Source organism: Rhincodon typus, chromosome 16 (assembly GCF_021869965.1).
Source record: "Rhincodon typus isolate 14 chromosome 16, sRhiTyp1.1, whole genome shotgun sequence".
Classification (NCBI taxonomy): domain Eukaryota; kingdom Metazoa; phylum Chordata; class Chondrichthyes; order Orectolobiformes; family Rhincodontidae; genus Rhincodon; species Rhincodon typus.
In genome coordinates this window covers 6,598,502-6,623,012 of record NC_063347.1, presented here as the reverse complement: position 1 = coordinate 6,623,012, position 24,511 = coordinate 6,598,502, and the positions used below count along the sequence as shown (strand labels likewise).

Below are 24,511 nucleotides of genomic sequence, written 5' to 3'. Positions count from 1 at the left end.
GGTACGTGAGGACGAGGGGGATTCTGTTTTGGTTGTTATTGCGGGGAGGGGGTGTGAGGGATGAGGTGCGGGAAATGTGGGAGACAGGGTCGAGGGCATTTTCGACCACTGTGGAGGGGAAGTTGTGGTCCTTGAAAAACGAGGACATCTGGGATGTTCGGGAGTGTAATGCCTCATCCTGAGAGCAGATGCAGCGGAGGCGAAGGAATTGGGAATAGGGGATGGCATTTTTGCAGAAAGGTGGGTGGGAGGAGGTGTATTCAAGGTAGCTGTGGGAGTCGGTGAGCTTGAAATGGATATCGGTTTCCAGGTGGTTGCCAGAGATGGAAACAGAGAGGTCCAGGAAGGAGAGAGAGATATCAGAGATGGTCCAGGTGAACTTAAGGTTGGGGTGGAAGGTGTTCGTGAAGTGGATGAACTGTTCGAGCTCCTCATGGGAGGACGAGGAGGCGCCGATACAGTCATCGATGTAACTGAGGAAGAGGTGGGGGATTGGGCCAGTGTAGGTACGGAAGAGGGATTGTTCCACGTAACCTACAAAGAGGCAGGCGTAGCTTGGGCCCATGCGGGTACCCATGGCCACCCCCTTTGTCTGTAGGAAGTAGGAGGAATTGAAGGAGAAGTTGTTAAAGGTGAGGACGAGTTCAGCTAAGCGGATAAGGGTGTCAGTGGAGGGGGACTGGTCGGGCCTGCGGAACAGGAAGAAGCGGAGGGCCTTTAGGCCATCTGCATGGGGAATGCAAGTGTATAGGGACTGGACATCCATGGTAAAGATGAGGTGTTGGGGACCAGGGAATCGGAAGTTTTGGAGGAAGTGGGGGGCGTGGGTGGTGTCACGGACGTAGGTAGGGAGTTCCTGGACCTAGAGGGAGAAAATGGAGTCGAGATAAGTGGAGATAAGTTCAGTGGGGCAGGAGCAGGCAGAGACAATGGGTCGACCACGGCACTTTCCAGCATCTGCAGTTCCTACTTTTCCAGCATCTGCAGTTCCTACTATCTCTTGACAAGGATGTTGCCAGGGTTAGAGGGTTTGAGCTATAGGAAGAGGCGGAATAGACTGGGGCTATTTTCCCTGGAGCATTGGAAGCTAAGAGGTGACCTTATGGAGGTTTATAAAATCATGAGGGGCATAAATAGGGTGATCACCCAGGTCTTTCTCTCAGGGAAGGGGAACCCAAAACTAGAGGGGCATGGTTTAAGGTGAGAGAGGAAAGATCTGAAAGGGACCTAAGAGGTAACTTTTTCACACAGAGGGTGGTGTGTGTATGGAATGAGCTGCCAGAGGAAGTGGTGGAGGCTGGTACAGTTACAAAATTTAAAAGACATCTGGATGGGTGTATGAATAGGAAGAGTTTAGAAGGACATGGGCCAAATGCTGGCAAATGGAACTAGATTAATTTTGGATATCTGGTCAGAATGGATGAATTGGACCGAAGGGTCTGTTTCTGTGCTGTACACCTTTAACATATTAAGACATGCTAAGGCACTTCACAGGAGAGTTATAGAGCAAAATTTTTTTCATCACTCAAAGTGACGTTAGGAAAAAAAAGCTAAAAATCCTGGTTAAAGAGATAAGTTTTGAGCAGCATCTTAAAGAGGAAAGAAGCAGAAAATTGGAGAGTTTAGGGGGAGTGGGGTGGGGAATTCCAGAGTTTAGGGCTGAGGCAGTGAAAGAGTGACCGCCAATAGAGGTGGGGTCGGGGAGGTTAAAATCAGAAATGTTGGAGAGGCCAGAATTAGGTGAGAGCACATGTGTCAGACTGATTCCCCTGGTCTCCTAGCAAAAAGGAGACAGGATGGGCCGAGTGGCCTTGTTTTGTGCTAGGAGACTTCTGTGATCCATCACAGTGGCTGAGTGGTCACACCCTTGCCTCCACAGAGTTGGAGGTTGGGATTTCAAGTCCCATTCCAGACACATTGTGAGACTTCACCTGTCCTCTTCAGCTGATGTAAAACCCACTTGGTGCTATTTAAGGAAGTCAGAAGTCACACGACACCAGGTTATAGTCCTGAAATCACAAGCTTTCGGAGCACTGCTCCTTCATCTGGTGAAGACTTTATATGACGAAGGAGCTGCGCTCTGAAAGCTTGTGATTTCAGATGAACCTGTTGGACTATAACCTGGTGTCGTGTGATTTCTGACATTGTCTACCCCAGTCCCACACCGGCACCTCCACACCACGCCTATTTAAGGAAGTGCAGTTACATTTCCCTCATGTTGCTTGCAACGCTTAGCTCTAAAGCAACAGTGTAAGCAGAATCTGATCATTATCACTACTGCTGTTTTCAGGTCCAAATTAACGGCAACAGAAACCACAACACAAAAGTTTTTCACTGGCTTCAAATCACTTTGGGCGCCCTGACATCACCAAAGCCTCCTTGTAAATGCAAGCCCTTTCTTTCTTTAATCATTGAAAGCTACTTAACTGCCGATGAACATAGCTACAAATAATTCCCTGGCAAACACCCAAACTACTTAGAGAGAATCAATATTATTTAAATAGCCTCTGGCAACACTTCCTTCAGCAATAGTGATGAGATGCACGATCCTGATGAATTACGATTGAGTGAAAGAGTATGCAATATACGAAAGAATCACCAGCAAGTTAGTGGCTTTAATGAAATATTGATGGACTGAGTTGATGTCCCTTAATGATGTGGATTTTGTTTTTGCTGTGATACACACTTCGAATGTTCCCAGTGCCTAATGACTGACCGGCATTTCATCGTACCTGCCAGCTGGTTCCTTTTGATTCCAAAAAATAAAAGAAATGGTGAGTTTGGAGTAAAACATAACCTTTTAAGCTTTGGGCTCAGAGATTCAGACATGATTAATGATTAATAAAAACCGAAAGAACTTGTTACCACATAGCCTACCATTACACACCCCCTGTTGTTAGTCACTAACAGTGCCCATTAACAACTGTTCACCCTCCCAGCCTGATCGTTAGCAACTCCTTTGTCTGTCCTACTGTCTTTCTCCCTCTTTGGGATCTATCCTTTCATTTACTCCATACCCCACCCACCTTCCTATTTTCTGCATATAAACTGACGTTTTCCCAGCCACCATCAGTTCTGAGGAAGGGTCACCGGACCCGAAACGTTAACTCTGTTTTCTCCTTCACAGATGCTGCCAGACCTGCTGAGCTTTTCCAGCAACTTTAGTTTTTGTTATGATAGATGATTATCTGGAAATTGGGTGTAATTTTTTTACCTTTATTTTCTCAAAGACCATTGGCGTTGCTGACAAGAGCAATGTTTGTTACTTATCTTTAATTGCCCCTTAAACAGATGGCTTGCTACGCCATTGCAAAAGGCAGATAAAAGCCAACCACCTGAGGATCGGTGACATTGTTATGCGTTAGGCCTGGCGCTGGTAGCTAATCAAAGTAGAACTGGATCATGGCGACAGTTGAAAGCTTTTCACTGTATTTTACGGGTTTTCTCACTGTTAAATATACATGACAATAAGATCAATCATACATTCATTCCTCCAGCTTTAGCGGGAATCCATTGTTGGCATTCAAGACGTCAAAGAAACAGTCATTTAATTTTCCTGTGAGTTGAACCTCACACCTTCTTGGCTGCTGATCAGGCAGCTTTAAATGTTTCTCTTTGAGAACAGACCTTCACATTCCTGAGGCTGAAACCTAAGGTGATGGGATTATGGGAGTTGCTGAAACTGAAACAAGCTCTCTTTTAGTTTCGTTACATTTACGCTTTGCCTTGTGAACGGTCGTAAAATTCCATAACAATTTCCCGCCACAGGATTCTCAACACAATATTGTTTTGGTTTAACTGGTGTAAGTTTTTTTCAATCATAGAATCCCTACGGTGCAGATAGAGTTCATTCGGCCCATCGGGTTTGCACCGACCCTCCAAAGAGTATTCCCCTCCATCCCCATAATACAACATTTCCCATGGCTAACCCACCTAGCCTGCACATCCCTGGATACTATGGGGTAATTTAGCATGGCCAATCCACCTAACCTGCATATCTTTGAACTGTGGGAGGAAACCAGAGCATCCGGAGGAAACCCACATGGGCAACGGGCAAATGCCACACAGACTGTGACCCAAGGATGGAATTAAATCTGGAGGCCTGGCACTGTGAGGCAGCGGTACTAACTACTTTTACCTGAGTTACCTGGTTAACACTGCAGACCTAGTGCACAAATAGTTCCTTCTCTTACAGATTGACCTTGTTGAATATTAATTTTGTATACAGTTTAAAGTTATAAATGATGTTATTAATTTCGCTGAAAAGACCCAAAAAGTGTAATATTTTAGTCAGGAAGTTGGTGATATTTAAAGACTGAAACAAAGGAAATAATGACAGCGTTTTGAAAACTGTGGTTAATATCAATCAAGCACTCTAAAGCACATTAATTCACATTACCTGCATCACATTTCCGTTTCCTCCATGTGCATGCCCACATTCAATTCTGAAGTGTCATGTTAACTCATTTAAAGCTTTGTTCTCAAAAGAGTTGCTTATTAACTGATCAGGGAAAGTATGCCCAGGGTGAGTCACAATTTTTCAATTCAATTGTTAATGCTTTTAGCTAGTTAGTGGTAAGATTTTAAAAAATATTTACCTTATTGGTTAGTGCTTATAAGTGTTAGAGTTTCAGGGGCTGAGTTGGATAATAAATGAGGTGTTAGCCAAAGGGTTATGTTTCTGGTTAATTGTTTTTATTGTGTGGGTGTTGCTATTAGGCCAGTATTTAGATCATAGAATCATAGATCATGGAATTCCTGCAGTGTGGAAATGGGCCCTTTGGCCCAACAAGTCCACACTGACCCTCCCACCCAGGCCTGTCATGTGTAACCTACCTAATCTACACATCCCTGAATGCTATGGGCAATTTTTTTAAGCATAGCCAATCTACCTAGCCTGCTCATCTTTGCACTGTGGGAGCAAGCCCACACAGACACAGGGAGAATGTGCAAACTCCATGCAGACAGTTGCCTGAGGGTAGAATTGAACCTGGGTCCTTGGTGCTGTGAGGCAGCAGTGCTAACCACTGAGCCACTGTGCCACCCCCATTTATTAGCCATCTTTAACAAGTAAGAATTGACCAATTTCTACAGACGAGATTCTAACTCCACTTCATCACTAGGACATTAAACCAAGTTAGTTAAATACATTCAGTTATACTGGCATCAGCTCATAAGACATAGGAGTAAATGTAGGCCATTCAGCCCATCGAGTCTGCTTTGTCACTCAATGAGATCGTGGCTGATGTGATAATCCTCAAATCTACTTGTCTGTCTTTTTTCCAATGGCCCTTGATTCCCTTACTGATTAAAAATTCATGTCAGCTTTGAATATATGTAATGACTCAGACTTGACTGGCCTCTGTGGTAAAGGATTTGACAGATTCTGAGGTTTTGGAGTAGATTCACATTCTGATAGAAGAAATTCTGTCTCATCTCTGTATTAAAGGGGCAACCCCTTACTCTGATTCGATTTGATTTTTTATTGTAACGTACCTAGCACAGTGAAAAGTGACAAGTTTTGTTCTGCGTGCAGTACAGGCAGATCATAACATACAAAGTGCATTAGAGTAATAGAACAGAGCGAGGAATATAATGTTACAGCTGCAGAGAAGGTGCCCAAAGAGCAAGATCGACATTAAATTTAAAGTTTGAGAGTTCCATTCGGAATTCTTATAACAGCAGAGAACAAGCTGTTCTTGAATCTGTTGGTATGTTTGTTTACATTTTGTATCTTCTGCCTGACAGAAGAGGTTGGAAGAGATTATAACCGGGGTGGGAGGGGTCTTTGTTGATGTTAGCTGCCTTCCCGAGGCAGTGGGAAGAATAGATGGAGTCAGTGGATAGAAGGTTACTTTGTGGGATGGACTTGGCTGTATTCTCAACTCTCTGCCTATGTCCTTCAAGTGAATAAATCAATAAACATTGTACCCAGGAATGTTAACACTGGTCTTGCCCTTCCTTAAGCCTCTGTCACACCACAACGGCACGGTGGCTCAGTGGTTAGCACTACTGCCTCACAGCACCAGGGACCTGGGTTTGATTCCACCCTCAGGTGACTGTCTGCGTGGAGTTTGCATATTCTCTCAGTGTCTGAGTGGGTTTCCTCCCACAGTCCAAAGATGTGCAGGTTAGGTGGATTGACTGTGCTAAATTGCCTGTAGTGTTCAGGGATGCCTAGATTAGGTGGGTTATAGGGGGATGTGGACTGGTTGGGCTGAAGGGCCTGTTTCCACACTGTCAGGATTCTATGACAACATCATATTTTCACAAAATGATGAGCATCTGTAACTGCCTATGTAATTACCCAACATGCACCTTCACTCTATTTTGACTTCACTCCCTTTTTTAGTCTGACTTCATCTTCTTAACTTGCTTATGTCTCTGCTATTGCCAAGTGCATCCCTCAGTATTTTGTAAACCCTGGTCTTCTGTACTATTCTCCCTTGGTTACCACATTCTGCCAAGTCAGTTTAAAGCTGACTGAAGGTTTGGTGTAGAGTGGGACTGTTGTTGGGCTGAGGCCTGGGGTGCAGTCAGACCATTCACTCACTGAGCTGCTACAATGCTGTTGTAATGTAATATTGATCTGAAATTCTTTACCGGACTGTAATGTCAATCCTTTAACTATGTTAGAATTATCTCGCTTTTAGCTTATTTTTTAGACACTGTAAGTAATGCGACTATTTTTCCTTTTATTCCCCTTTTGCATCCAAGATTTGCACCTCGGTACGTGTACCTCAGATGGCGCCATTAGAGGCAGCCATTGTAAAAACTTATAATGTACTCCTGTACTTCTGTACTGGAATACATGTGACAATAAAGGAAATTCTATTATGTAGACAGAAAATACCCTGCAAGAAAGTCAGTCCCAGTTCTGTTAAAGTGAAACCTGTCCGGCTTGCTGCTTTGCTGCAAACAGTTCCTGTACTGTAGGAATCTGTGCCATCTTTCCAATCACGCATTTATCTGCCTTCCATTCCTGCACTCCTTGCACAGGAGTAATTGGAGATTGCTACATTTGAGGTTCTATTTGCTCGCTTTCTACTTAACTCCCTATATTCTGATTGCAAAACCATATTCCTCTCTCTACCCAAGTCATTGGTACCAACATGGGCATTGCCCTCTGGCTCTTCACCCTCCCTCTGAAGAACATCCTGCAGCTGCTCTGTGATATCCTGGGACCATGGCACCAGAGAGACAACATAGCATTCTAGAGTCACATTGACAGCCACAGAAATGCCCGTCTGTTCTCCTAACTAACTAATCCCCTATCACTATAGCTCTTTCTTTCTTCTTCTTCCACTCCTGTACAGCTGAACCACACACTGTGCCACAAACTTGTCTCTGACTGCATTCCCCTGAGGAACTAAGGCTCTCATCAGCTTCCAAAATGGAAAACCGAATTGTGAGCAGGAACCCAGGAGATTCCTATACTACTTAACCTGTTTCTCACTTGAACTGCCTAACAGTGACCCATTCCCTTCCTATATAGGGTGGGACCACCTCTCTAAAAGTGCTACCCACATAACTGCCAGCCTCGCAGATGTGTCCCAGTATCTCCGGACGCATTCGAGCTCTGAAACCTGGAGCTCGGGTTTCTGCAGCTACAACAACTTCCTACACATGCCGACAAAAATCAGAGATTGCTAAAGAAACTCAGCAGGTCTGGCAACTTCAGTGGACAGAGAAACAGGAACGTTCCGAGTCTGGTGATCCTTTTTCAGAACAGGTCACCAGACTCAAAACATTGACTCTGTTTCTCCCTCCACAGACACTGCCAGACCTGCTGAGTTTCTCCAGCAATTTCTGTTTTGTTTTAGATCTCCAGCATCTGTGATTCTTTGTTTTATTTTGGTTGTCTAGCATCCCACATACAGGCCACAAATTCCACTCTACCAAGCAGTGCTACCATGTCTTAAATTTAAACTTACATTGCTTTAAAGGCACATCCCCAGTGTTAACTTTACTCTCCTTCACTTATCTTACTTTGGCTTCTATTACTTTATTGGAGGCAAAGGCCTAGTCATAATATCGCTATACTATTATTCCAGGAAATGTTTGGCAGACCTGGGTTTATATCCCACTGTGGCAGATGGAGGAGTTTGAATTCAATAAAAATCTGGAATTAGGAATCTGATGATGACCATGAATCCATTATCAACTGATGTGGAGAAGCCACCTGATTCACTAAGACCCTTTAGGGAAGGAAATCTGCCATCCTTACCTGGTCTGGCCTACATGTGACTCCAGTCGCCCAGTAATGCGTGGTTGACTCTTGACTGGGACAATTAGGGATAGGCAATAAATGCTGGCCCAGCCAGCAATGCCCTCATTCTGTGGATGAATATAAAAAATTATCTTGTATTGTATGGCTTGTTCTGCAATATATAGTATATTTCATTATTAAATTGGCTCTGACTTTCATGTATTTCTTCTGTTTCTGAGTTTTAGTTCTTAAATAAATATTACACTTTTCTACTTGATAGCAATTTATAGACAATCCCTAACAGCAATATTTTCCGCGCCAAATTTCCTGCAGCTTTTTCTGTGACAGTGATGTTTTTTTCAAGCACAGTGTGGGCTGGATCTTCAGCTGAAGGATGTTCCTGTTCATCTCTCTGTAAAAGGTAGGCCTCCAGCCCTGGCCTCGATTTGTACTCTTCTGCTCCTGTGCACGGTGCTGGAGCGGGCTCCTGGATTACTAGTCTAGTGGCATCATCTTCTGCTCCCCTTGGGTGCGTTCTTTGGTACATCTTAAAGTCCAGCAGATGGAATGCACTGACAGAAGTCTGGTTTCAGTTTGGCTCGGAGGCTTAGCTTGGGCCTGCCAAAGCAAAATCACTTTGAGCTGGTTGAATGAACAGAGGACTTCAACACAGATAGTGTCATGGATTGGGGCAAAACAACGCAATTTGATTCCTCGGGACTGCCGTGCCTTTCAGTGAAGTCAGACATAACCTGCAGAACTTCTTGTTTTTCCTTTACTTCTTCTTTCTGATACTGTGCCTGAAAAAAAATACACACCTACACCGGTTGCTAAAACTGAAATCTGTAAGGTTTTCGTGGTGGCTGAATTCTGGGTTTTTGTTCTACCCTCAGATGGGATGTGAAGTCGCGGGCTGAGCCAGAATTTATTGCCTGTCCCTAATTGCCCCTTGAGAAGGTAAGAAGGCCCTGAAATGGCCTTGCACTTACAATAATTATGGTCCATTTTTCTCAAATGCTTCTCGAATTTCTCTACCCATTCAATATAATGGAGATTAAACCGCGATTCAATAATTTAGATAAGATTGTCAACTGTTTTTCCTGTTTACATTAATCATAGGGTCATAGAGTTATACGGCACAGAAACAGACCCTTTGGCCCAATCAGTCTACACTAACTATAATCCCTGCCTGTGCTTGGCTCATATCCCTCCAAACATTTCTTATTCATGTACTTACATAAATGTCTTTTAAACATTCTAACTGTACCTGCATCTACTCATTCCACAAGAAAATCACTCTCTGATAAAAAAAATTGCCCCTCATGTCTTGTTTAAACCATTCTCCACTCACCTTAAAAATATGCCCACTAGTCTTGAAATCCCCCATCCTAAGGAAAAGACACCTGCCATTCACCCTCTCTATACCACTCATTATTTTTATAAGCCTCCATAATGTCACCCCTCAACCTTCTATGCTCCAGTGAAAAAAATCCCAGCATATCCAGCCTCTCCTTATAACTCAAACCCTCCAACTTCCTGGTAAATCTCTTCTGAACACTCTCCAGCTTCATAATATCCTTCCTATGACAGGGAGACCAGAACTGGACACAGTATTCCAGGAAAGGCCTTACCAACTTCCTGTACAACCTCAATAACATTCCAACTCCTATACTCAAAGGTCTGAGCAATGAAGGCAAGCGTGCTAAATGCCTTCTTAACCATGCTACATAAATGTGATGCAAACTTCAAAGAATTATGTACCTGAACCCCTAGGTATCTCTGCTCCACAACACTGCCCAAGGCTCTACTCTTAATGATATAATTCTTGTCTTTGTTTATTTTACCAAAATGCAATGCCTCGCATTTATCCAAATTAAACTTAATTTGCCACTCTTCAGCCCATTGACCCAATTGATCAAGATCTCTCTGTAATCTTAGATAACCGTCTTTGCTGTCCACTATCCCAAAAATCTTCGTGTCATCAGCAAACATACTAACCATACTTTATATATTCTCATCTAAATCATTTATATAAATGATAAATAAAGGTGGAAGCAGCACCAATTGCTGTAGAACATCACTGGTCACAGGTCTCCAGTCTGAAAAAAAAACAAAAAACAACCCTCCAATAATGCAGCCTTATCAAAATCTTTTACTATTTTGTGGGATGTGGGCATTGCTTGTAAGGCTTGAATTTATTGACCATCCCTAATTACCCACAGTGCCATTAAGAGTCACCCACATTGCTGCGGGTGGTGAGCTGCCTTCTTGAACCATTGCAGTCCATGTGCTGTGGGTTGACCCATAATGCCCTTAGGGAGGGAATTCCAGGATTTCGACCCAGCAACAGTGAAGGAACAGTGATATATTTCCAAGTCAGGATGGTGAGTGCTTTAGAGGGGAACTTGCAAGGAGTGGTGTTCCCATGTATCTGCTGCCCTTGTCCTTTTAGACAGAAATGGTTGTGGGTTTGGAAAATGCTGTCTAAGTATCTTGGGAAACTTTCTGCAGTGCATCTTGTATCTATTACTGCTGAGCATTGGTTTGGAGGGAATGGACGTTTGTGGATTTAGTGCCAATCAAGAGGGCTGCTTTGTCTTGGATGGTCTCAAGCTTCTTGGGTGTTGTTGGGGCTGCACTCATCCAGGCAAGTGTGGAATGCTCCATCAGACTCCTGATTTGTGCCTTGTGGATGGATAGGCTTTGAGGAGTTAGGAGTTGAGTTATTCACTGCAGGATTCCTAGCCTCTGACTTGCTCTTGTAGTCACTGTATTTTTTTGGTGAGTCCAGTTGAGTTTCTGGTAAATGGTAACTCTTAGGCTGTCGATAGTCGGGGATTCAGTGATAGCAATGCTATTGAATACTACGCAGCTGGAAGATTGGTGAGGATGAGGTCAAGTATGTTTTTCCCTCTTAGTGGTTCACTCAGCATGTGCTGCAGACCCAGTCTAGCAGCTGTATCCTTTAGGACCCAACCAGTTCGATCAGTACTACTGTTGCTGAGCCACTCTTCGTAGTGGCATTTTTTGCCCTTGCCATCCTCAGTGGTTCCTCCAAGTGTTGCTTGACGTGGAGGAGTACTGATTCATCAGCCGAGGGAGGATGGTACATGGTAATCAGCAGGAGGTTTCCTTGCCCATGTTTAATCTGAACCATGAGACTTCACTGGGGCCAGAGTCAATGTTGAGGATTCCCAGGGCAACTCCTGCCCCAACTGTACACCACCATACCGCCATTTCTGCAGGGTCTGTCCTGCCGATGAAACAGGACATACCCAGGGATGGTGATGGTGATTGTCTCTAAGGTATGATTCCATAAGTATGACGATGTCTGTGAGACAGCTCTCCCAATTTTGGCACTGGTACAACCATCTAACATGACGGGATTAAAATTCAGAACATTGTTTGAGTTTCTCATTAATAGTTCAATGATAACATCACAAGGCCATCGGCTCCCACATGCAACATTTACCTCTTGATTCCACTGCTGAATAACCTTGCACTATTTTTATAATTATGGCTCACTTCTCTCAAATTCTTCTTGAACATCTCTAGCCATTTAGTATAATGGAGATTAATCTTCCATTCAATAACAAAGATAAGATTGTCAACTATTCTCTCTAGCTTACATTAATCATTCAATCCAATTGAAATTTTTTTCTCTTTTGTGGGATGTGGGCATCACTGGCTAGGCTAGCATTTATTGCCCATCCCTAATTACCCACAAGGCAGTTAAGAGTCACCCACATTGCCGTGGGTCAGAAGTCACATGTAGACTACACTGTGTAAGGGTAGCAGATTTCCTTCCCTAAACAACATTAGTAAACTAGGTGAGCTTTGCAGAAGTTAGTGATAGTTGACATGGTCTGTCAATGCCGAGATTAAGTTCATAATTCCAAGTTTATTGTTATGTTTGAATACAATTACAACATTTAAAAGACATCTGGATGGGTACATGTATAGGAAAAGTTAACAGGGATATGGGCCAAATGCTGGCAAATGGCACTAGATTAATTTAGGATATCTGGTCAACATGGACGAGTTGGACTAAAGGGCCTGTTTCCATGCAATACTTCTCTATGATTCTATGACTTCATAGTCTTATCATCAGAGCATTGTCCAGGGCCAGTGGACTGCTCGTCCAATAACATTACCATTACTACAACGTAAGAACATAAAACATCAGTAGCCATTATAAGTACCCATTTCGTTCACTAATGTCCTTTAGGGAAGTCAGTCTGGTGTTGTTACCTGGTGTGGCCTATATGGCAACTCTGGACCCACAGTAATGTGGTTGAATCATAGAATCCTTACAGTGTGGAAGTAAGCCATTTGACCCATTGAGTCCACACTGACCTTCTGAACAGCATCCCACGCTCCCCCCATCTGGCTACCCTATAACCCTCTAATTCCCATGGCTAACCCATCTAACCTGCACAGCCCTGGACACTATGGGCAATTTAGCCTGTCCAATCCACCTCACCCGCACATCTTTGGACGGTGAGAGGAAACCAGAGCACACCCACGCAGACCTGGGGAGAATGTGCAAACTCTACACAGTCGCCCAAGGCTGGAATCAAACCAGAGTCCCTGGTGCTGTGAGGCAACAGTGCTAACCACTGAGCCACCATTTCACCCTTGACCCTTAAGTGCCCTCTGAAATGGTCCAGCAAGCCATTCAGTTTAAAGCCAATTATAGACAGGGAATAAATGTTGGACCCATCTTTTGAGCACACAAAAAATAAAAATTACACACTGCAACCATTAAAAAAATCAAATTGTTCTGAAATGATTTATTGATATTTTCCCTCTGTTTATTTTTAGGAACTAAGCATCTGAGCTCAAAATGCCTTCAAATGAAGAACATGATATGGACAATTCTGAAATAAGTGGTACATTAAGCTGATAACTTTGGGTTTGAATTGATGACTGGGCAATTGAATATTAAAAGTAGTAAAGACAATTGTAGCTATGAGGAGAGATTAGAGAGGTTGGGGTTATTTTCCTTGGAACAGAGAAGGCTGAAGGGTGACATGACTGAGGTGTACAGCATTGTGAGGAGTAGAGAAGGAGCAGACAGGAGGACCCTGGTTCCCTTGGCAAAGAGTTCAAAAACCAGGGGTCACAGATTCAAGCGAAGTGGCAGAAGGATTAGAGGGGCCATGAGGAAAAACATTTTTGCGCAGAGGATGATGGGTGTCTGGAATTCGTTGCCTGAGTTGGTGATGGGGGAAGAGACATTAAATTCTTTCATAAGGTAAATGAATCTGCACCCCAAGTGCTGCAAGCTGCAGGCCTATGAGCTGTGTACTGGAAGATGGGATTAGCGAGGACACCTTGGTGTCTTTGGGTTGCCATGGACAATATGGGCCAAATGGCCCCCTTTTGCACAGTATAATTTCTATGATTCTAAAAAAAGCTAAAGTCTGGTGGGGTGGTTGAGGCAGGAAACCTCACAACCTTTAAGAAGTGTTTGGACGAGCACTTGAAATGTCATAACATTTAAGGTTATTGGCCAAGTGCTAGAAAGTAGGATTAGTGTGGTTAGGTTAGCACAGATCCAATGGGCCAAAGGGCCACTTATGCGCTGTATACTTCTGAAATGAATAAGAACAAATACTTTTCTTTTGGAACATGAAACGAATTGATGGCTTGTTTTAGGTGCTGGTGATTTCCATTGAAGCTTTTCCCACTTAGTTACAATAATAACAAGTTTCGTTCTGCATCAAAAATGTTTTCTCTCATTCTGTTTCAGGTCAACACATCTCAGACAAACAGTTGATGGAATTAGCTGGAAAACTGGGAAACAGATGGCAGAGCTTAGCAATTCAACACCTAGACTTTAAGACATATGAAGTTGACAACTTCATTTCTGACGGAAACAGTAATCAAGACAAAGCGTTTAAAATGTTACAAGCTTGGAAATGTCGAGAAAAATGTCCAACAGTCAGGAGCTTGATCCATATTCTTGATAAAGCTAATATTGATGTTAATGCATGGTTATTTCTTTCGAATAAAGACAGTAACTGTAACGGTAAGTCTATTTTGCTGGAAAACACCAAGGTGTGTCAGTGTGTAAGTTTTGGTTCTTTGTTTAGTTATAATCATATGATTGAAGTATATTGATTGAGCAATGTTATACTTTAAAACAATGCATAAGAGGTTAATATTTTCTGTATTAGTTTTGCCTTTTAAAGTGTAATGGGTAACAAACTGTCTCTAAGCAGAAAAAATTGAATAAATGACTCCAAGGGAAAAAGCAAGCAGAGCAGTGGCTTAAACTCAAATCCCAATGATAATTTGTACATTTGAGATTTAACCAATAAAGCAATTGGGGACAGTCTAGTGCAGTTGCTTGGAAAATTTCACTTTGTTATAAAGTGTACTTGCTAAAGCTGGGCAGTGATTTTATGGGTGTACCTTGGCTTTTGGTTTCAGGACTGAAGAAGGGTAATACCCGAAACATTGATGACTCCTTTCCTCTAGATGCTGCCTGGCCTGTTGTGTTCTTCCAGACTCCTGTTTGTCTACCTTGGATTTCGGCATCTGTGGTTATGTGTTTTATCTATTTAATCTATATGTGCTCTTACACTCAACTGAATGTCTTCGCCACCTCCAAATCGCCATGATATTTTTAGTATGCTTGTAACTATTAACAGCCACCAGTAAAACGCCCATCAGCCAATTAGATAATTCCATGCAAAACCCATTAAGGGTAATGCAAACCAAAGTTTCTGCTTATTAACTCTTCCTGAGCCACAATCAACAGCATGATGAATTACACATTTTACTCTAATTGATCTAGGCTCGGTGAGGCTTACTACTAATTGGTTTCAGGAGTGTGTGATCAATCTTGAAATGGATCTTAAGGGTGATGGACATTGACTGATTTCACCTTCCACAATCTCCTGACTGCTTCCTTAAACTGTCAATCATCCATTGGTCCATGCGCATCATTAAATTTTGTTATTGTCATCTTTACCTCTTCTTGAAATCTTCTTTACCTCTCTCTTAAATTTAAAAAAGGGAGGCATTTGCAGTCAGGACTCAACATCCGATATCCATGAGCTCAAGCCTCAATGTTACTGAATTTGAGAAAGTTCCGATGAAATCAGATATTCACCTATCACTGAACGTCTGCTTTCTCCTTTGGAGTCAATTGTTCAATTTATTTTAATTTTGCTGCCTTTAAATTCCTTGGAAACCGTTACTTACCCTTTACACTTTAAAAGGTAAAACTAATACAGAAAATATTAATCTCTACAAATTGTTTTAAAGTCTAACATTGATCAATCAATATACTTTAGTCATGTGATTTATAATTAAACTAAGTTGATCATGAAATGTTAGTGTCCTTAAAAATATTCATTTTAATGGTTTGTCGGATTCTGTGAGATCACTGGGATGTGTCAATGTGCCTTTAAGGGTCAACTGGTAGACATTCTCCAATTCAACCTGTTCAGATGTTATTACATACCACTAGAGCAGATGGAACTTGAACTCAGATCTACTTGGATCAAAGGTAGGGCCAATACCACTGCGCCACAAGGGCTGTCCACGTGGAAGAAAGCTGCTGGAAGCATTTTTAGTCAACCAGTTCATGCCTATTGTGACACCCGAGCTGGAGAGAGTTGAACCTGGGCCTCCTACCTCAAAGGTAGGGCCTTACCACTGCTTTATAAGTGTTCTAAATGGACAACCAGAACAACTCCAGAGTTGATTGAAAGCAGGGATGCTCTTTGGGTTCAAGTCTCACTTACCCTGGAGATGTGTATTAACATCATGGAATCGGTGACGTAGAAATATCCACCTGATCTGAAGGTGGGTTGTTGTGTTGCAGTGGTAGTGTCCATACCTCTGGGGAAGGGGACATGAGTTCAAATTCTATCTGCTTCAGATGGTTTTCATAACGTCTCTCAACAGGTTAACTAGAAATTCTTGGTTCAGAGTTGTGTAATAACGTCACTTAATCGACTGATTAGGAAAATATCCAAGAGCTCTGTTCCACTCAGCTAAAGTAGTTCAGTTGGGCAAGGGTTAGACTGAGGCTCTAAGGTCCCTAGTTCACACCTGGGCTTTGACAGACTAAACAGGATGTTTCCACTTTTCACTTTTTTTGAGTATTCTTGCGGTTCAGTGGCTATGCCCCTATCTCTGAGCTAGGAGACCTGTGTTCAAGTCCACCTGCTCCAGAAGTTGTCCTAGCAACTCTGGACAGGTTTATTAGAAAGTACCTATAATGGAGCTGACACAACAGGTGGTGGAATTTCAAATCAATTAAAAAACTCTGGGATTGAAAGCTGACTTAGTAATAGTGATCATGAAACTGTCATTTATTGTCCTAAATCACAACCTGCTTCACTGATGTTGAAAGAAATAAGAGAACAGAGAACAGTACAGCACAGGATTAGGCCCACTAAGCCTGTATTGACACATAACACCTTTCTAAACTAAAAACCTTTTGCCTCTATGCAGTCTGTATCCTCTATTCCCTATTTATTCACATATCTGTAAAGATGCCTCTTAAACATAACTATTGTGTCAGCTTCTACCATCTCCCCTGGCGGCACATTCCAGGCACTTACCATCCTCTGTGCAAAATACTTGCCTCTCGTATCTCCTCTAAATGTTCTCCTTTTTGCCTTGTCTGCCCTCCTTACCTCTGACCTCAATGCGACTCCAGACCCACAGCAATGTGGTTGACTTTTAATGATCTTCTGAAATGGCCTAGCGAGTCATTCAGCTGAAGTGCTGTTATGGATGGACAACAATAAAGTTGATCTTCCCATATCGCAAGTAGACCCAACTCCTTAAGTCTATGTGAATAAATAAGGGCCTTTCTCATAGACATTTTAAGCTTCGTGCATATTTTATTGCTAATAAAAATCTGTTTCTCTTCAGAATTGAGATGCAAATGTTGTCATAAAATGGACTGCCAGTGCAAATGCGAGGCTATTCGAGGTAAGAGCCCATTGACTTGTGTTCCTAAGCCTCCTGTTTGCCTTATCCACATTCTTATGTGAATTTTTAGAAAGGGTATGCAGTAAAACTTTTACCAAATCTCCTCACCACTCCTTCAAAAGAGATAATAGGAGTGGCATACCTCCCTCCCTTGGTTAAGAAAAATTCACAGATAATTGAGCCTTGCCCAGCGTCAGCAGAACAATTGTGTAGGGACCACAATAAACTAGACAAAGGCATATGTATAATATATGTCATCAATCAATGTCATTTATTTTAAGCTTTATCAGATGGTGGGGTTTGTTCGTGGAGTATAGTAGGAGTACTGTGCTGAGTAACTCACCTCCTGATTCCCCAAAGCCTATCCATCATCTACGAGGCATAAGTCAGGAGTGTGATGGAATACTCCCCACTTGCCTGGATGAGTGCAGCCCCAACAACACGCGAGAAGCTTATCACCATCCAAGAAAAAGCATCCCGCTTGATTGATTCAGAGATAGTAGGAACTGCCGATGCTGGAGAATCTGAGATAACAAGGTGTAGATCTGGATGAACACAGCAGGCCGAGCAGCATCAGAGGAACAGGAGAGCTGCGACCGCATCCCAAAACCAGCCCAGCTCATCCCCATCTCCCTAATCTGTCCGTCCTTTCTCCCACTTCAACCCCCACCTCCACCTCCTACCTACCAGTCTCATCCCCACCTCCTTGACCTGTCCGTCTTCCCTTGACTGACCTACCCTCATCCTAGCTCCCCACCTACACTCACCTTTACTGGCTCCATCCCCGCCTCCTTGACCTGTCCGTCTCCTCTCCACCTATCTGCTCCTTTATCTACTTCCATCCGCCTCCCCCTCTCTCTCTATTTATTTCAGAACTCTTTTCCTCTCCCCCATTTCTGAAGAAGGGTCCAGACCCGAAACGTCAGCCTTCCTGCTCCTCTGATGCTGCCTGGCCTGCTGTGTTCATCCAGCTCCACGCCTTGTTATCTCCGCTTGATTGATTAATTGATTGATCGTCACGTGTACCGAAGTACAGTGAAAAGCTTTGTTTACGAGCATTACAGACAGATCACAGTAAGCAGGGGTGTATAGATCAAAAGTTGTAAAAAGAACTTGAGAGAGGCATACAGGTTACGTTGCACAAGGTGTGCGTTAGGCGAGATCAACATTAGCAAGTCAGCATTATTTGAGGTCAGGGAGTGCATTCATCAGTTCAATAATGTGGCAAATAGGTAACTTAATGAGAGAAGTGGGATTACATGGGATTAAGAAGACACAGGTAACTTGGGTACAGGAGGCAGAGGTAAACAAGATATTAGAGAGAATTTCACAGCGGTGTGCTACAGTAAAAGCTGAAGGAACTGCAGATGCTGTAAATCAGGAACAAAAACAGAGGTTGCTGGGAAAGCTCAGCAGGTCTGGTAGCATCTGAGGAAAGGTCACCGGACCTGAAACGTTAACTCTGATTTTTCTTCACAGATGCTGCCAGACCTGATGAGCTTTTTCAGCAACTTCTGGTTTTGTTCCTGGTGTGCTACATTAGTTGGTTTAGAGATTCTTGCTTGCTTTTATGTATAATTGACCCTACTCCTGTAGGGGGTACAAATTTGATGGTTGGAAAGATATAGAATTCGGCAACACAATAAACAATAAGGATGATAGTAACATGGCAGTCATGTGGGTGATGTGATTTATTGCAGATAAATGATCTGATGAATCACAGAATAGTTACAGAACTTGGCCCCTTGTGTCTGAACTGATTGTCTGAGCAATTTAACTCAGTGTAAATCACCTGTCTTCAACTCATAACCCTTTTCTCCCATTAAGAGATAATCAAAGTTTACTGGTATTGTCACTGGACTGTTAAGCTAGAGTCCCAGCTAATGGCCTGTGACCTGGGTTCAAATCCTACCATGGCAAATGGTGGAATTTGAATTTAATAAAAATCTAGAATTAAGAGTCTGAGGATGACCATGAAACCATTGGTGATTGTCGGGAAAAAAAAAACCCAGCAAGTTCACAAATGTCCTTTAGGGAAGGAAACTGCTGTCCTTACCTGGTCTGGCCTTCACGTGACTCCAGACCCACAGCAATGTGATTAACCCTTAACTGCCCTCTGGGCAATTAGGGAAATGTCATAAGCACTGGCCTAGCCAGTGACTTATATTAACCCTGTTTCTCTCTCTGCCAATGCTGCCAAACCAACTGAGTTTCTCCAGCAATTTCTATTTTTAACTGAACTTACTAATTTTGTGCTGTATGTGACTATGTTAAGTAAATTAATAAGTATCAGTGTTTTGATGAAACATAATTCATGGATGACATTCAACTTTTCTTTTTCTTCAGGACATATTTTCTCCAGCCCAAATACCAATGGATATAGTGAGTAACAAGTTGGCTATCTAACAAAATTATACCAAACACAAATGATGACTTCCTCATTCCAGGAACCCCTCCTTAAATAAGGTGACTAAACTATAAACACAATAATCCCTACACTGTGGAAGTAGGCCATTTGGCCCATTATGTCCATACTACCCTTCCAATAAGCATTGCACCCAGACCCACCTTATTCCTACAACCCTGCATTTCCCATGGCCAATCCACCTAACCTACGTATCTCTGGACTGTGGGAGGAAACCCACAGTGACAACATGCAAACATGTAAACTCCACATAGACTGTCACCCAAGTGTGAGAATTGAACCCAGGTCTCTGGTACTGTGAGGCAGCAGTGTTAACCACTAAGCCACCATACTGTACAATACTTTAGGTGTTATGGACCAGGCCAAACCCACTCAAAATATATCAAGGATATATCCTAAACCCTGACTCTTATCTTATTTAGAAGCAAGTGTAAGGTGCAACATTCCAGATGCAATTCGATTTGTCAAACTACTAGGTTTTCAGCAAAACACACTTAATTCTTATACAACCATTAAAGTACGAACAAAAAAAGAATAATTAACATAACTCTAACTTTATTGAAATACTTAGCAAAATAATACATATATTTTAAGTACTACTCCTCAACTGTTCCAATATAGCAGGATCCCATAAACACACCCATGGCAAAGGCAAAATCAGCAAAACAGTGTTATTCGCACTCTAATCCAGCAGAATGAAACACTTATGGAATGAATCTAGCAGCAGAGACAGAACTCCAGCTTTTGCAGCAGCAGAGAGAGTGAGCTGTGTCAAGCAGTTTCCTCCAAAACACCAGCTTCAACAACTAAAAGCAAAAACTAAAATCCTGGGTCTGCATGAGCCTGACTCCACTCACTCATGCTTCTTTTGTATATTTTTAATAAAAAGCTATTTACCCCGCTTTGTATAGAGCAGATGCCTTTACAACACCTGTTTTTCAAGAGGACGGAACAAATCTCTCTTAAAGGCACACATTATCACATGAGACAAGGTCTCACCAATCCTCAATAGGACAGTGTTTCCATTCCTTTTGCAACAAATTACTTATTGTGCCTGCGTGCCAATGTTTCATGGTTCAAGTCCAAGAATGCTCAGACCCCTCCGTACTGCACCATTCTCTCTCCATTTAAATAGGTACCAATTGGTGCCAAATAGACATGGTCATCTCATTCTGTGCATTAATCTGCCCACTGAACCATTTTATGCTGGAGATTTAGCACCTTTCCCCTTCCAGCTCCAGCAGCCATGAAGTCATGAGCAGAGTTGGACAGCAAAGACGTGACCATGCGTCCAGTTCTGCCAGGTATTCTTTCCCTGTCATGGACAGGAAACATTCGCCTTAAAGCCTGATTGATGACTCCATTGGTTTAAATGGATCCGTTAATCTTAACATTGCTCAACCTGCCCTCAGTGACAGTATGAAACCATCCTCCCCATCCCTTGATAGTGTTCAAGGTGTTCTCTGACAGAGTTGGCCCCCTCTCGCACCCCTGACAATGTTCGCCTTGCGATGAGTGGGAGAATAGGATAAGGGCAGCATCATTAGGATGAGTATGGGGCTTGCAAGAAAACCTTAGGCCTTGCAGACGAGAAATCCTCCATGAAACTCACCAAGAGTGACACTGGCTGATTTCTGGTAAGTTTCAACCTTACATGTGATCCTCTGAGCTAAGATAATTTCTCATGATTGTCCAGCTCTTGCCCTTTATCAACAGTGTTACCTCAGCTCCTTTTCCTTTTCCTCTTGACCCCTTCCAAAATGTCAAAGCATAGAATCATAGAATCACAGAATCCCTACAGTGTGGAAGCAGGCCATTTGGCCCACTGGGTCAACACCAGCCCTCTAAAGAACATTCCCCCCACCTTATCCCAGTAGACCTGCATTTCCCATGGCTAATCCACCCAACCTGTACATCCGCGGATACTAATACTCTAATACCCTCAAATATCCAGATCCCGGCCATGGTCTGCCCCTTAAAGAGTGCAGCAATTCAGTCTGAAGCCTAGTGGAGGTCTCGAAAAGAAATTCTGAAGAAGGGTCTAGGCCTGAAACGTCAGCTTTCCTGCTCCTCTGATGCTGCTTGGCCTGCTGTGTTCATCCAGCTCTACACCTTGTTATCTCAGATTCTCCAGCATTTGCAGTTCCTGCTATCTCTATACTCTGGCAGCTAAGGTTAAGAACGCAGTAAATAATTGTGTGGTAATTCATGCTGTCTAATGCCTTTTTTGTCTGCTTTCGTCCACAGATTGTTCGGTTAAAGCAGTTATAGTTAAAGCTAACAATGCCCAGAAAGAAGGAACTGATGCCCTGGAAAATCTATTTAAAGAACAATTTGAAACTAACTTTGACCTCCTCTTAAAATTTCGAAAAATTGTTAATTCTGTGGAGAATAAAATTCTGAACATTGTACCAGGGTGTGTGGAGATCCGTCTGCAGATTTTATCTTATGCTTCTCTCCTGGATCTCAGCCTGTTACATGTAATGGGAGGCTCTGAAAGGACAAAGCAGCTTCCACCTTTACACCAGAAGCTACAAGATGCTGTGGAAGAAGCACTTTCAGATGTGAAAATAACGACCGAGATGCTTTCTTTCACCAACTATTTCGAAGGCGGATCTTACAGAAAAGCAGTGGAATATTTTTGCAGAGGTAGGTCTTTGGGAAGGGTGGAATAACAGAGGTAAAGTGATTTAAAGTTTTGGCAAAGATCTGTAGCTCGGGTTGTGCATGAGGTTGTTGACTTGCTCGCTAAGCTGGTTTGTTATTGTTCAGACGTTTTGTCACCATGCTGGGGGACATCATAAGTGGAGCCTCCGATGGAACGATGTTATTCTACTCAGGTTGGAATTTATACTGTCCAGTCCGTTATGGTGAGTAGTGTCATTTCCGGTTTTGATCTGTATGTGTTTATATATAGGGTTCAATTCTATATGTTTGTTGATTGAAGTATGGGTGGAGAACCATGCCTCTAGGAATTCCTGTGCGTGTCTATGTTTGGCTTGGGCTAGTTTGGTTACCTTGTCCCAGTTAAACTGATAGCCTTCATTGTCTGAATGTACAGGTATTAAGGAGAGTTCATCGTGCCGTTTTGCTGCTAATTGATGTTCATGTATTCTGATGGTTAGTTTCCTTCATGTCTGTCCAATGTAATGTTTGTGGCAGTCGTTGCACAGTATTTTGTAAACCACGTTGGTTCTGCATGTTGTGGGAATGGGGTCTTTAATCCTTGTGAGTGTTTGTCGTAGAGTGGCTGTGGGCTTGTGGGCCACCATGATTCCTAGTGGTCTTAGGAGTCTGGTTGTCAGTTCCGATACGTTCATGTAGGACAGTGTGGCCAGTGTGTTAGGTTGTATTGTGTCCTCCTGTTGTTGTCTGTTTTGTAGGCATCAGTGGATGAAGTTATGGGGATATCCGTTTAAAGCGAGATCTTGTATAAGTGTTCTTCCTCTTCCTGGCGTAATTCTGGAGTGTTGCAGTGTGTCTTGGCCCGTTTAAATAGTGTCCTAATGCAGCTTTGTTTGTGGACGTTGGGTTGGTTGCTGTGGAAGTTGAGGATTTGATCCGTCTGGGTTGCTTTTCTGTATACTGAGGTTTGGAACTCCCTGTTTGTCAGTCGTTCTACCTTAACATCCAGAAACGGAAGTTGATTGTTGGTTTCTTCTTCCCTTGTGAATTTAATCCCTGTGAATACACTGTTGATGAGGTGGTGGGTCTCTTCCAATTTGTTGCATTTAATAATGACAAATGTGTTTGTACCAGATCCACAGTTTAGGTTGAATGTGGGGGAGGGTGGTTTGTTCTAGTCTTTGCATGACTGCTTCTGCGATGAGTCCTGAGATGGATGATCCCATTGGTGTACCATTGATCTGTTTGTATATCTGACCATTAAAGACAAAGTGTGTGGTGAGGCAGAGGTCTAGTAGTTTAAGTATGTTGTCCTTGCTGATGGAGCTGCTGGTTTGTGTAACTGATTCCTTGAGTAATGCGGCCACTGTTTCTTTAGCTAGTGGGATGCCGATTGATGTGAATAAAGCTGTGACATCAAAGGATACCATAATCTCGTCGTCGCTGATTTTTATGTCCTTGAGGGTATTGAGGATATCTTGGGTTGAGTGGATAGAATGAGGTGATCCTTCTACTAGGTGTTTCAATCTCTGTTATAGGTCCTTGGCCAGTTTGTGTGAAGGTGTGCCTGGTAGGGAAACAATGGGTCTGAGAGGGAAGTCTGATTTATGTACTTTAGCCAACCCATAGAAATGGAAGGTGTTTGTGCCTTCTGGTTTCATACTCATGTAGGTCTATCTTGGTTATCTGCCCTGCAATCATTAAACGATTCAATGTCTGGGTGATCCTATTACCTAGCTGCAGCGTTGGATCTATTGCCACCTGTTGGTACGTGGTTATATCTGCAAGCAATGTCAGTGCTTTCTTAACATAGTCTGGCAAAGTGGATGAGATACAAAGAACATGAGGAAGGACCAGTCTGGCTTTAAATGAATAGCCCTTTTGATCTCCGCCATCAAATGTCACCATAGTCCCAGAGGACCTTAGGGCTGCTCTTCCGTTAGTGAAACAGAGACAACTGGTGGTGAATTTAAACTGAGGGTCACCATAGCTCAGGCAAGGGGCAAGGTGGGACCTCAGCTTGTGTAGGAATTGTACCCACACTGTTGGCAGCATCATTCTGCATCACAAACCTGCTGCCTTGCCAACTGAGCCAACAAGGCCCCAAAGATCAAGGGCATAGGGGCAGGACAAGGCCATTCAAATCTGTGAACCTGCTATTCAGCTAGATTACAGCGGATCTCCTACCTCAATGCCATTTTCCCACACTATCCCCATGCTCCTTGAGATTTCATGCATCTAGAAATCTATTGAACTCTGTCTAAAACATTCCCAGTGAGTGAGCCTCGACA

At 42.9% G+C, this 24,511-nt stretch overlaps 1 protein-coding gene across 1 annotated transcript in view; it reads left to right on the top strand.

Moving 5' to 3' along the window:
• The first annotated feature begins 8,583 nt into the window (after window positions 1–8,583).
• The window catches only part of LOC109920744, a 36,962-nt gene continuing 21,034 nt past the window's right edge, over window positions 8,584–24,511 (top strand). The window contains exons 1-7 of the mRNA XM_048606739.1: window positions 8,584–8,630; window positions 9,103–9,166; window positions 13,034–13,101; window positions 13,965–14,243; window positions 17,111–17,170; window positions 19,517–19,552; window positions 21,843–22,244. Coding sequence (XP_048462696.1) covers window positions 13,056–13,101; window positions 13,965–14,243; window positions 17,111–17,170; window positions 19,517–19,552; window positions 21,843–22,244 — 823 coding nt within the window. The 5' untranslated portion in view covers window positions 8,584–8,630; window positions 9,103–9,166; window positions 13,034–13,055. The remainder of the gene's footprint in view (window positions 8,631–9,102; window positions 9,167–13,033; window positions 13,102–13,964; window positions 14,244–17,110; window positions 17,171–19,516; window positions 19,553–21,842; window positions 22,245–24,511) is intronic.